Source organism: Sinocyclocheilus grahami, unplaced genomic scaffold, assembly GCF_001515645.1.
Source record: "Sinocyclocheilus grahami isolate Dianchi unplaced genomic scaffold, SAMN03320097.WGS_v1.1 scaffold15.1, whole genome shotgun sequence".
Taxonomy (NCBI): Eukaryota; Metazoa; Chordata; class Actinopteri; order Cypriniformes; family Cyprinidae; genus Sinocyclocheilus; species Sinocyclocheilus grahami.
In genome coordinates, this window is record NW_015505194.1 from 128,299 (window position 1) to 142,646 (window position 14,348).

General features: G+C 37.5%; 2 protein-coding genes across 3 annotated transcripts in view; one reads left to right on the forward strand and one right to left on the reverse strand.

Moving 5' to 3' along the window:
• Positions 1–10,367, reverse strand: LOC107602464 (olfactomedin-like protein 2B). The gene is made up of 8 exons (XM_016294969.1): positions 10,287–10,367; positions 5,394–5,657; positions 5,151–5,258; positions 4,901–5,065; positions 3,740–3,923; positions 2,388–3,386; positions 1,849–2,025; positions 1–1,756 (listed from the first exon to the last, which is right to left on the reverse strand). Exons 1-8 carry the CDS (start codon positions 10,365–10,367, stop codon positions 1,137–1,139), a joined length of 2,598 nt encoding a protein of 865 aa, XP_016150455.1. The 3' UTR covers positions 1–1,136.
• Positions 10,277–14,348, forward strand: part of LOC107601256 (protein FAM102B-like) — a 19,347-nt gene continuing 15,275 nt past the window's right edge. For both annotated transcript variants that reach the window (XM_016293374.1, XM_016293383.1), the window contains exon 1: positions 10,277–10,724. In XM_016293374.1, the coding sequence (XP_016148860.1) occupies positions 10,591–10,724 (134 nt within the window). In that variant the 5' untranslated portion in view covers positions 10,277–10,590. The remainder of the gene's footprint in view (positions 10,725–14,348) is intronic.

Here is a 14,348-nt window from a genome sequence, read left to right on the forward strand (position 1 = left end):
TTTGTTCTCACAGTGACCGATGTTTTTTAACAACGCAAAGAAATAAACACTGGACTCAGGGTTGTGGGTGATTTGTGTGCATTTTTTGTTTTTAGGACGCAGACAGAGTCTTATGTCAGTCTGAATTTGCTCTCTGAAATTGAAGGTTTGTGTAAATGTGGGGTCTGAGGTGCTGTAAAGTGCTGATTATAGATCATTTCAAAGGCTGGGGTAAACAATGTTTTTGGGTTAAACTATAGTAGATGTGTTTTGTTTGTCCAGATTTAGCTCTGTGGATCAAGGAGTTTACAGTGTAACACTTTGCTCTCATCTACAGTAAGTGACCAATGAGAAGGCCTGTGCTGAGAACACACTCTCACTTGACATCCACTACGAAAGAAAAACCAGTGCCATATGTCTTATTTCAACTCATTTTATTGCAGCCATTTTCTGAGTCTGACAGAGATTTGAATTTCATAAGTGCTAAAAGAGTCTCAAATGAAATTGCCAAAAATATGCACAGAACGATTACAAACGGTACTGAAATAATGTATAAAATGTGCTGATGAAAAACAACACAATGAAAATGTGCCCAAAACACTTGTCTACTCTTGTTTTACTGAAATTATACAATTTCAAACTTTCTTTTTTTTATATGCACGTGATAGTTGTTAAAAAAGATGTTTATGAAAATACAAATTGTATTTTTTACATTCATCAATTCCATGTTTTAGCTTTTATATTACAGTATATACAATGTATTCTAATGGATTTAAGAATACAACACCTCAACTATAATTCTGCCAGCCTTACGAGAGGTATAGCTATACACACAAAGAGGTCAGTTTCCATAGTGCATAAGCAAGCAACAATATCTAAAGACATGGCCAATAATGCAAACTGCAAAGCTCATATAGGCTAGCTGCAGTGTTGGGGTGTTAAGAAATTCAGTTAAGAAAGTTGCTTTGCTTTGTTTTCACCATAAATGCAACGATATAGGTCCATTTTTACACTATGAAAACATAACAGCATATTAATAAGTACATTAAACTACATGAAGTTAAGAAAAGCTGAGTGAACTGATCCACAATCCACTTGAACACATTTACGGTTTCTTCTATTTTGTGCATATGATGTACTTGCTCTGCTGTTAAGGTCTACAGTGGGTCTACATATGCAAACTGAATATTATAAGTGACCTGATGTCCGTTATCCCAGGTGTACAACACCCTCTCTTTGGGATTGTAATCGATCTGAGTGATGTAAGTATAGTTGTTGCTAAAAGGCAGGTGAGGGATCACCTGAGTGTTGGTGTGGGTGTCAAAGGCATAGGACAAATTGATGTCGTGCTGATTGTAGCTATCCGTCGCGTAAAGAACGCCACATACGATGAAGCAATTACCGTAATGATTGCGTCGGAGCCCGGTCCTCCATGTGGTTTCACGCTTCATGCTTAAATCATTGGGGTTCAGGCGGCTCAAGACGATCATTTCCTGCAAGAAGCCCTCGTCGTCCAGCGCTGGGTAGATCACCCAAAGCCCGCTTTCATCGACGGCCAGATCCATGTCCGAGTTTCCTCTCCATCTCCACGCGGACACGTCGTCATTATCAAACACTGCATCATAGAGCATGGTCCAGGCAGCCACGTAACGCAACCGCAGGTCATACTTAATAATGTCTCGAGAGAATGCGCGGTTGTAGTAGAAAGCTCCATTGTAGACCACGTGGCCAGTGCCGATCCAGTTATAAGGCAGCTTGTAGGAATTAGTGAAGCGGCCTTGAATGAAAGAAAGAAAACAAAACAAGTAAAATGACTTGAAAAATTGCTTTAATGTACCGAGTTTGTTTATTTGAATTAAAAAGCGATACCTTGTTTGAAGACATCCATGTTGCGGAATTCCAGTAGGTTGTTGCCGTAATAATAGTTTGTGACATAGATCTTGTCATCTTGAGCCAGTGGATCCTTCATCCAAGCGCCCTCGTTACGACCGTATGTATTATGTGTGACGGGCTCTGAGATTGTGGCCAAGGTGTCTTTACACATTCCTGCAAATAAAACCAGAATTAAAACCACAATTATGTTGGTGTTTTTAATCACTTTTGTGCTAAACAATGCAGAGTATTCTTCATCCCATTCTGAATATATATATATATAATTAATAATTGTAATTATTACTTTTACTTTCAGAAATTAATTGGTACAATTATTTAAAAAAATAATATTTAAAAATATTAATACTCACAATTGTATGTGTGTGTGTGTGTAACTGTAATTATTATATATGGAATTTTTAAATAACTGTACAGAATAAAATTTAAATCAGCACTTCCAAAAAAAAAAAAAAAAAAAAAAAAAAAAAAAAAAAAAAAAGAGGAAAATAAATAACAAGAACATAATAAATCTATACCTGGCTTCCTTTGAGGTTCCTCTCCCACACGCTCTTCCACCATAGTTTTTACAGCTTTAACTCCTTCCATTTCCTCCTCTACCACTACCTCTTCCTCTTCATCCCAGTTTATGCTATATTTGCGTTTGCCAGGTTTGCTTGTGGTTGTAGTTGTTGTTGTAGTGGTCATCAAAGATGGCACTGAGGTTAATGTCTGTTTAGGAGTCATCTTGGGTAAGTAGGTAACTGAGTCTGCCTTGCTTTCAGTGAAATGAGGTGACGTCACAATGGTGGTAGTAGCTCTTGTGTGAGCAGTTGATCCCAGTGAGCTTTCTGTGACTGTTAAAGTGTCCAAATGAGGAGTTGGTAATGGTGTTGTTCTCCTAAATGTGCTTTGAGTTAAGCTCTCCATTGAAAACAAAGGTTTACCAGTGTGAGAAGCATTTTTTTTCAGATTTTTCTTGTTAACAATTCCACTTTCAGTCACAGAAGATACAGCTGTTTCCTTTTCAACAGTGCCATTGGTGGTAATCTCTGTTAGGGTTGGCTGTGCAGCCACCACTTTAGCAGCAGCTGCTGTGGCTGACTCATTTGTTTTTATGTGGCCCAGATTGGATGACCTGACCAACATGTTTTGAGCGTTGCTTACCTCCATTTTTTTGACGATGGTTTGAGGGTTATTATGTTCCTTGGGGATGATGACCTTCAAATTATCCATCACAGCAGGTGTCGCTGTGGTTCTTTCATCTCCTGTAGAGCTGACTGTGGTGAAACGACTGGTTTGAGTTTGAACAGATACTGGTTCAGTAGGCGTTTTAATCGCAAAGGCAGAGTCCAACAGTCCAGTAAATTGAGTTTGAAGACCATTTTGTGCATCTCCTCCTTTTGAAACTTCACTCTTGGATTTTGGTCGGACAGACCACGCTTTGATGACCGGCCTGAAGAGGCGAGCTTTGTGATGAAGGAGCTGCTCGTCAGCAAAGAGATCAATTGGGCTGTCACCACTGTGATTATCATCTACTTCAATGAAGAACAAAATATTTTAGATAGGCAACTACAATATTAAAAAAGGGCTTTTACAGCAATGCCATAGAAGAACCATTTTAGGTTCCCCAAAGAATCTTTCAGTGAACGTTTTTTTTCTTCTTGGTGTAAAGAACATTTGAATATAATCATTTTAATAACTTTTTTCCAATATAAAGAACCTTTTGTGCAATAGAAAGGTTCTATGGATGTTAACGCTCATTCATATAACCACAGTTACCAATAAAGAACTTTAATTTTTTAAGAGTGTATAGGCAAATTTGTCCAAACTTCTCTTTCTGAGAACTTTGAATGTACAGTAGATGTCAAAATCACACTGTTATACTTACAGTTCTCCTCTGTGTCGGTCTCATCCACTGGGTCAGATTTATAGTATGTGATCCCCCTAACAATTATTTTTGGTTGCTTCTCCCTTCCTTGGCGCTCTTGTTCTTGCAAAGCTGCGACGGCCTTGTTTAGGTCTGATCCGCTGCTCTTCAGAAGATCTCCCACAAACTTTTCCTCATATTTACTCTGTTAAGTGCATCATAGAACACTGTGATACTGCAGCCTTTGAGATATTATGCAATAAAGTGATAGTTCACCCAAAAATGAAAATTCTGTCATCATATACTCACCCTCACGTCGTTCCAAACCAATAAGAGCTCAAATATTTTTAATGAAACCTGAGGTTTCTGTCCCTTCATTGAAAGTCCAGGTAAACAAAACTTAGAAGATCCAAAAAGGTCATAAAGCCATTGTAAAATTAATCCATATGAACTGGTTTAATCCAACTCTTGTCAAGAGATAAGATTGATTTATATGATGAATACATTTAATTTAGTTTTTTTTCCCACATATAAACATACATAGAGCGTATCACATATAGTAAACACAGACACTTGTCTGTCACACGATAGAACTAACCTCATTGGTTCTCATACATGCACATTTGAGCTTCCATGTACACCATATGTGAGGTGCTCTATGTATGTATGTGTTAATGTAAATAAAAGTCTCAATTAAATCTGTTCATCATATAAATCAATCATATATCTTCACTATACTAGGATTAAACCGCTTGATTCATATAGATTCTTTTTACGATTTTTGGATCTTCTGAGTTTAGAGTACCTGGACTTTCAAATTTCTGAGATTTCATTAAAAATATCTTCATTTGTGTTATAAGGATTAACCAAAGTCTTATGGGTTTGGAATGATATGAGGGTGAGTAAATGCTGACAGAATTATCATTTTTTGGTGACCTACCCCTTTAACAGATTATTATATAGATCATCTGCTTTGGATCTTTGATAGCTCAAGTCATTTGGCTCTTTTCATGCCAACTTACGTAAGAGTTGACAGTGGGATAAATTAGTGAGAGTTTCAAGTCGCAATATGAGGTCACTTTTGACTTTGAGACAAAGTCATCCAGACATAATGTTTGGATTGTTTCATATAGGACATAATACTTATGTAATGCAACATTTGTTTTAAAAAGCACCTCCCACCTCGATGTGCTGAAAAGCAGCTGCCTCATCATTCTGCTCCCTCAGACTCGTCCTCTTCTCCTGCAGTTGTGGAGGCAGAGTTGCAGGTGAAGATGTGAGCAACTGTGGATTTGGAGAGGTACTCCTTGTGTTCGACTTCTCCTCGGTCTGGTTGTTTAAGACCATCTGTCAATAATAAAACACATTAATAATATGTTTAATATGTATAAGAAAAGAAAATGTATGTATAAGAAAAGGAACCACTACATACTTTTTCTATAGTGTCCATGCGATCAAGAAGCTTTGTGGTGACTGAATGCAATTTCAATAGATCCATGCCATAGAAGGAACCCTCCAGCAATTCCAGTATAGTTGACAGCTGTAACGATGAAGTAAATTCCATCATGGCAAGAGCTGGTTTTATTTTAAGGGTAGGAAATGTTATGCATTCATATCCTGGCATATTTTGAACTTATTCTGGTCTATGAGATCCAACTGCAGAAGTTCTGGTCACCTTAATATTATCTTTCCCAGCCTGTTGCAGCTTCTTCAACCGGAAGTCACCCTCACAGGGGTTTAAAGCCGACGGAGGTGCAATGCATGCACATTTGCAGTGGGGTCCTGATGTGATGGTCTCCACCGTATAGAAATCCTGAGGCGTCGCGTGACCGTCCCGGATCCGCTGGCACGCGCTCGCACTCAGAGGTCTGACAACACATTTACAGCCACAGTCAGAGCCTTCCGCAAGCGCTTTCACTTTGTCATAATCACCCAGCAGCTACAAAGAAAAGAGGACGGATGCATTTTCCAGCCAGCAAAATCACCGCACTTTGTTGCATTGTAACACATCTGGACTGTTGTTATTTGTACAGTATATGGATGTGCATTTTAATGTGCATTATTGTTTTTCTGTTACCACCAGCGTTGTAAAGTCTGTTAAATTAGCTGGAACATTTTATAGTAACTTTCATTAATAGCATTAACAAACTTACATTCAAACAGTATGCGAATTGCGCATATTTTAAAGACTTTTAAAGGGGTCATAGGATGCGATTTCAAGTTTTCCTTTCTCTTTGGAGTGTTACAAGCTGATTGTGCATAGATAAGATCCCTGAAGTTGCAAAGACTAAAGTCTTAAAACCAAAGAGATATTCTTTATCAAAGTTAAGACTCTGCCACGCCCCCCTAAAACGGCTCGTTCTAACACGCCCCCACATATCTACCTCACTATGTGGAAATATTAGCATAATGCCACCCAAATGTGCACGCAAAGAAAGAAGGCGTGGTTTCAGTAACCGCAGTTAGTGTTGAAGCAGCATGTCAGGGAGATGCTGTGCGTTTCAGTGCGAAAGCAAAAGCACTTTATTTGGCCTTCCGAAAGTAGATGCATTTAGGAATCTTTAAGATTACTTACAACAGAACAGCAATGCATTTTATGGATGACCGTTTCGTGAACCTAGGAGAGGAGGTAATTCTGACTTTGCTATGACAATCTGGCACTTCTGAATCAGCTACTGTTTTGTTATTAGTTTAAGTATTTGCTATTGACTGTTCAAATTTAAATTGAGCATCGTGTGTGTGTGTGTGTGTGTGAGAGAGAGAGGGGGGGGGGGATGTCACATCACAGTGGAGTCAGCAGTCTTAACCGTGGCTTGTGTAATGCAAACACATACCAGCTTCACCACTGTGTCTGTCCCGCGACTCTGTTCCCCTTTCGGGCTCTTTCTTTACATTTATTTTGAAAGATGAAGCTCGCGATTATGGTAAAGGGCGTTACATTTCCGACGAGTGCTTGTGGTGCTCGGCCAATCACAATGCACTGGGTCAGCTGGCCAGTCAGAGCAGACTGCGCTTGTCGGAAGGAGGGACTTTGAAGAAAACTAAGCGTTTGAGAGAGGTGGGGCATAGAGGACCTACAATAATGTACAGTATTTGAAAAATAATGTGTTTTTTGAACATTAAAGCATGTTAACATATTCTGTTACACCAAATACACAAAACAATGATCTTTAAAAAAGCATCACATGACCCCTTTCCGACTGTGAGTAACTTAGTTCTTCATTCGTCTTGAAAAACATTGTCGCTCCCGGCACATTAGCAAAACGATCTTAAAGATTTTTAAACAAAACACAATTTTAAACAAAATGTAACGATATGCGTGTGATATGAAAATTGCAATGAAGCGATAATGTCAGTACTTTTGAGTGTGTGTGTGTGTGTGTGTGTGTGTGTGTGTGTGTGTGTGTGTGTGTGTGTGTGTGTGTGCAGAGCTGGGTAGATTACTTGAAAATTGTAATCCGTTACTTATTCCAAATTACATGACAAAAATTGTAGTTTGTAACGTAATCCATTACATTACACATTTCAGGTGATATAATCAGATTACTTTTAGATTACTTTTGACCTTACTAACTAATCACGTTGATTTAAATAGGTTAATCTTGTACCATATTGATATAAAAAAACAAAAAGAAAGAAAATATATTCCATTCGTTGAAATTAAAAACATCAATTAAAAAAAGCTTTTTAAAAATAAAATAAAAAGAAATAAAACACTTACTAAAAAATGTATTCTTTTATTTGTTTACCTGCATGTCATGTGGCCATTAACCAACGTCAGAGAACCGTGAACTTGTGATACTTAATTATTAAATATTTATTTTAAAATCTCAGGGGTTCTTTAAGTAAATATATTAGATGAAAGATGACACAAAAAAAAGTTTGGGAATGCCTGCATTACATGTAAATAAAAAATATTGTGAATTTGTGCATTTTAATGTGTTTGAAAGACAAATGCCTTCCAAAGACATTGAAATAGATGGTTAAATAAACTACTGAGTGATAATTCAGATAAATATTAATGTGTTCATCAGTGGTTGATGCAACGTTGAAACACTTGAAATGATTTTTGTAAATCCAGTGGTCAAATGTTGTGTAGCCACCTGACTAATGACTGGTCTTTGTGTGAATGTCCACAAAACTGGAAGACTTTTTGAGTGTATATAAGCGGTAGGATATTTTAGAAAGGAACATTTAAAAGATGAAAAAGAGGAATTGAAGAATTGATAAATTATGAATAATTTATTGCTATTGTATGAATATATAATCATGTAATCCATAAAAAAGTAACTGCAGTCTGATTACGAGTATTTTAAAATGTAATTTAATCTAATTACAAGTACTTCATTTTTGGAATCTGATTACGTAATCCAGATTACATGTAATCAGTTACTACCCAGCTCTCTCTCTCTGTGTATTAATGTTATTACTGCGTGAATAAGAATCAACCCACTTATTATTCAATATTATAATCATTTATATTTATTTATTTGAATTATTATTAATATGAATGCATATTTTGTCTCACAGAAGTGCACATTTGTATATGCGAACACCATGTTTCCCTATCTACTTCCTATAAATATGTATTATTTATAATCATACTAATAATAATATTTAGTATAATAATACAAATAGCGTACTTATGCACTATTCTATGACGTTTTGTAGTATAAATAGTGCGAGTAGTGTGTTCACACTGAAAATTCCAAAAAGAAAACGTGCACTTTAAAGGTGCTGTATGAAAGTTTTTGACTCTACTAAAGCATAAAAATACCATAATATGTTTGCAGATATTTAAGAAACATGCTAAGTTAACATACTTGTTTATCTGAAAAACAGTGCTACAGTCAGTTATTCTCCTTTGAAAATGTGAGTTACGGGCCGGAATGTTGGTATCTGTTTTGGTTTGTGAAACCCGCCCACTGCCAGTTTACCCAATTGTATTTCGGCACCCGGGTTGCCAGATGGCGGAAAACACAGCATATTTAATTTCATTCATCGTCAAGTACGCTTGTTCCTGTTGGTGTGCAATACCTAGTTCAACCACTCTGTGTCAATCCTACATACAGCACCTTTAAATACCTGGATGATGCACTTAAATAACCAAAAAAACGAAAGGTGCATCCCAAATCACGTACTGATGATTTCAGTTTGACGGCTTGGGCAGAATATGCTTAAAGGGGTCATGTGATGCGATTTCAAGTTTTCCTTTCTCTTTGGAGTGTTACAAGCTGATTGTGCATAGATAAGATAATATTACCCCATTAAACACACCCCTCCAACCTTTAGATTGCTATGAGTGAGAGACAGAGAGGAGGAGCGCAAACATAAAACCCCGCCCTCTATTCAATATTCCGTTTCAGCTGGAAATATGTCACTACACTGAAATAAAGTCGACAGCAACTTCCGGTTCATGCGAACTTTAAATAACAGAAAAAACTAAGTGTGAAATGCTGGACACTTCATGCACTCAGTAACTAGTGAAGGGGGAGGGGCTCTCAGACTCCGATTATGAATGACAGAATAACCTTATATAATTCATACTCTGCATGGTTGAGTACATAGTGCATAAGTACATAGTGTATAAGTGCATAGTGTATAGTGCGGCATTTTCGACGTAGCTGAAGTGTGGAATGTTGAACACTTCATGCACTCAACTGTGGCAGCTTTAATTACATAGTGAAGGGGGAGGGGCTCTCAGACTCCGTTTATGAATGACAAAATAACCTTATATAATTCATACACTAAATGGTTGAGTACATAGTGCATAAGTACATAGTGTATAAGTGCATAGTGTATAGTGCGGCATTTTCGACGTAGCTGAAGTGTGGAATGTTGAACACTTCATGCACTCAACTGTGGCAGCTTTAATTACATAGTGAAGGGGGAGGGGCTCTCAGACTCCGTTTATGAATGACAAAATAACCTTATATAATTCATACACTAAATGGTTGAGTACATAGTGCATAAGTAAATTTTATATATGGGGACATAATAATGGACATGGAAAGTCGACGCATACGTAAAGCGATTGAAAGAACGGAAAGGAGGACTAAGAATCTCTGGCAGTGCTACATTTGCTACAAGTGCCTGCACTTCAGCGTCCGTCCATCTATTGCTGTTCTCCATACTTGCGAAATAAGTTGACACAATGTTTACAGTATGTTTACACGGCGTTTTAAATCATGGCAGGTGAGGGGGTTTTCATACGTTTTTGGCCGGGCGTTTTCATACGTGTTTGGCCAATCAATGTCTACTTACGTCACGGGTAGTACCAGTTGTGCTGGTTAGACCCTGCTCTGGAGTAGAGCTAATTTGGTTCTCGAAAAAGGCAGTCCGGTACTAAAATCGCTCCCAGTTCCGGCGGTGTGAAAACGCCAAAAAGTGGGTAGTTCCACAATTAGTTCTGGTACTATGAAAAGGTTCCTGTGGTGAGAAAGGCCCTAAAGTGTATAAGTGCTTAGTGTATAGTGCGTCATTTGGGACGCAGCTTATGAGTTGACTGGCCCTTTAAGAAGCGCCGTCTGTGTTTCCACTACTAACGTTACACGACAACACACAATACAGCAGCAGCAGCACTACACAAGCTTCCGCGGAGCCCACTGACTGCATATCTACTGACGAGCATATCCATTTTCAGCACCATTTTTGATTGTAACGATGTAGTTAATGACAGAAGGATCCGTTAGGACTGTATTATCATCGTTAGCGTAGCTTTCTATTTTAAGCAAAGGGGATTCCAGCTAACGGCTATCAGCTCTAACAACAGAGGTTCACCAAAGATGAGCAAATAAAAGTAATGCTCCTCCGCAGCGAATGACCAAAAGCATTATCGAGCGGTAACAGGACTGGTGGGAATCGACGTCAAGATGATGAAGAAAAAGAAGTTTAAGTTCAGAGTTGATTTTGAGCTGGACGAACTGTCGTCGGTTCCGTTCGTCAACGGAGTTCTGTTCTGCAAAGTGCGCCTGCTTGACGGCGGATTCTCGGAGGAGTCATCGCGGTAAGGAGACTGTGAGATGTGGAGGGATGGAAATGGTTTATTATTATGGGTATGGGTGATATTGGGGGTTCATTCTTTATTGCTTTTTAATAAAACATAACCAAAACAATACATGTTATGGTACGCATACAGAGCTGTGAGATGAACTGGTCTGTGTTTCTTAAAGATGATTAGTCTTCTATGATCATTAAGGTGTATAATTGCACATTATTTCAGTCAAGGCTGAAGTCAACACTTTTGTATTTTTGTAGTTTTGATGATTTCAAATCAAATTCAATGGAGACTTTTCATACTATGTGACGTAATATCGAGTTATTATACATAGAATGTTCATATTATAGGGTATTTATTCCAAATTAATTCATTTTATAATAATATCTAGGCAAATTAAAACCTCAACAGAACTTAAGGTGTCAAAAACCTTGCCCAAACTACTTGAATATCATCATGTATATTATTTTCATTTATAAAGACAGTTTAGACCTTCATAGCGTATGAATAGTACACCATATATGACCTACACGACTTAATTTTTACTTTAGAGGAAATGGCCTGGCATGCCATTTGTGTTAAAGATTAGTTAGTAATTATAATATATCAGAGGGCATGGTTAAAAACATAAGCATAAATAAGTGGATTGGTCTTGAATTTTGTCAGTGTGTATTGATGAAGATACATTTTTAGCCAGAATAAACAAAAGTGGTCTAACATTTGGTCTAAGTTTCCTTGCTGTTTATACTTTTTATCTTTTATTAATAATTGCAATATATTAAGCATATCCTGTGTGCTGTTTGCGGTTCATTTTATAGCAGTTCTTGTGCTGAGTCACTTCAGGCCACATGTTAAAACTGTATGTGTGTGTGTGTTTGATGTGTAAATGAGCCGCGCTGTTCTCAGACTTGCACACAGGTTGACCTGCATGCAGGATGTTGATGCATCAGAGGGGGTGGATTTAAATGTAGAGCAGTGAAGAGAAATGTGCAGTGTTACAGATTATTACTGCATGATGAATGTCTTGTATGATGCCATCAGAGGTGCAAATGTGACAGTCAATTGCTGCACCTTCCAAAATGATTCTAGATTTATTTATGCATTTGGCAGATGCTTTTATCCAAAGCGACTTGCATAGCGTTCAGGGTATTTATCAGTTCATGCATTCCCTGAGAATCAAACACTTGATCTTGGCATTGCTAGCATCATGCTGTTTGAGCTTCAAGAGTATTATCTCACTCCTGTTTCTATCCCCGTTTTAGTATCTCAGTCGAAAACAGACTGAATTTTTAAAAGGCCATGTGTTTTTTTTATTGAACATTATGGGTGAACATTAGCACTCAGCAGAGAGGAAAAAAGGACTGGAACTACTAATTAATAATGATAAAAATCAATAATGAAATGTACTGACTACTAATTTCATTGTTGTTAGGTCAGGTTTGGGGGTTGGTAAAATTTTTTATCACTTTATTATGGTAACTTTAATATTTGAACATTTTTGCACACAATATAGTGCAGATTATATATACTTAAATGTGCAGTGATCAAGATGTTGAATATCCAATTCTAAATAATTGTCAGATGTCTCTACTCTTCCCTTTCAGTAGAGATATCACAAACCCTTTTTTCTGTGTCTTGCTGTAACGTTTGTCATTCACTCTTTTTTTTTTTTTTGGAGCTCTGCAATACAAAGGCTTCCCACAGTTAAATATTAATGTGTCAGGCAGTGAAAGTGGTCTGTCAAACTTCATGACAAATTCCCTTCAAACAACTCCCTGACAATGCTTATTCATCCAAACAGAAAGAGAGCTGTAGACCAAAACCACAGCAGCTTAGAAGATCAAGCTTGGGCTACATCAGTGCTTCTCTATTCAGTTATGCAGTTTGCAGGGAGTATCTAAGGTTCATGAGTTTATTCTCCCTCCAGACTTGAGTTTGCCTCCATCCGCCTGTGGTGATCCTTTTGAAGAACTCCTGTTTCATTGCAGACATCCTGTGGGAGAACCTAAGGAAAGAGCACACTGAACCTGAGCACTCCTGCTCTCATTTGCTCAGCTGACTTTGCCATGGCAACGGCATATATTCCAAATACGGAAATCAGACCAGTGGCTTGTCATGGTTCTTTATTACAATATTAAGCCTGTTGCACATTTTGGCATAAGCATTGGTTTAACAGCTTGTTATTCCAGCAAGAGCGGTGATGCTAATGGCCTTAGCACATGCATGCTGCACTAATTGTGTCTGATGGACCAATGAAAAAATAGTACTACTGTGCCATTTTTCCAGGAAGATAATGAGTGCAGAATGATATGGTACATTGTTTTCATTTGTGCTAGTAACGCATACCATTAGTACCTAATGCTACTGAATTCATTATGTCCTCTGTGTTTTCGCATCATTAGTGGTTTGTAGGGAAGGTATTAATGAGTCATTGTGATGCTGAATTGTTCGTAAGCTCTGTGCACATCCAATGAAGTCTATTAGATCAGAGAGTCAGAGGCTAAACATTATTCATTATGTGATAGCTAGAAGTCTGCATTTGACCTGCGGTGCAGTTAATACGAAGATGGAAGCCTCCCGTATCGATCAGAGCTCTGGCCTTGCTCGGGTTGTATGTCTGAATTATGAGTCTGCAGCTTTTCGTTTATAGTCTCACTGCCAGTAATTTGCTTATAATCATATCAGTCAGGAAAGGAGTCATATTACCTGACATTATCATGTCCTCCTTTTATTATCATTTGCAGTGCCACCTTTGTGTTGGTGAGAAGAGGCAGCAAAGCAGGACTTTGGACTAATAATGGAGCACTAAAGAGAAATAACAGTTAAAATCAACATTAAATCATAGTGTAATATGATTTGATCTTGATTTGATTAATAACTTGGTCCGCCTTGAAATTACTTTCCTTTTTGGCGGACATCGCTATGTGAGCCATTGGTTATAGTGTTGTTAACCAGCAGCCAAATAGCTGTTTAGACATTATTTATAGGCTACTGTTGCAGGTTCTAAAATTACTATTTAAAAATGTGAAATTATCAGTAGTTAAAATTTAATTTAATTTACATGTGATTAAGCATCACTGGGATTCAGGATATTAATATCAAGTTCCGGTCTACGGTTTGTGTTATCCTGTTTACTCTGAAACATGTCTCATTACGGAAGTAAAATGGCTTTTGAAATGCATTTCACATTGATGTTAATCTTTTTTTTTTTCTTTTCTTTTTTTTTTGTCAATGTTTTTGTGTTATTATTATTATTATTATTATATGCATGTCAAGAGCTTAATTTAAGTGAAAGACAGGTTGTTTACAGTGAGTCAGCAAAGTTTTGTAGTTCTTAATACCAGAGGGTTTTCAGTCTAAAGCACTTCAAGTCCTCTGAGGTCTCTATTAACAGCAGGTGTCTATTCCCTCTGCCCAGCTTTTGTAAGTAAAAAAAGTGTGATATTTTGAGCGTTACAACAATTGTAGAGTTCATTCACCTGAACAAGCTTTTGCATGTGTCATTGTGTTGTTAGCTTGAAAGAAACTCTCTCACACTGTTTATTTCCTTAGAAACCACCCGTGTTCAGTGGAAGGAAAACAAACAGTTTTTCGTTGGTAGGAGAAATATGCTAGCATTGTTTAGAGAAGTCA

Bases quoted from the DNA above. Each gene is read 5' to 3' on its own strand.
- LOC107602464 (XM_016294969.1), bottom strand. From the start codon at position 10,367: ATGGTGCTGAAAATGGATATGCTCGTCAGTAGATATGCAGTCAGTGGG. The intron at 3,924-4,900 runs GTGGGAGGTGCT...TGCACTTAACAG, and splicing joins CTGCTTTTCAGCACATCGAG to AGTAAATATGAGGAAAAGTT. The intron at 1,757-1,848 runs GTATCGCTTTTT...CTTTCATTCAAG, and splicing joins CATGGATGTCTTCAAACAAG to GCCGCTTCACTAATTCCTAC.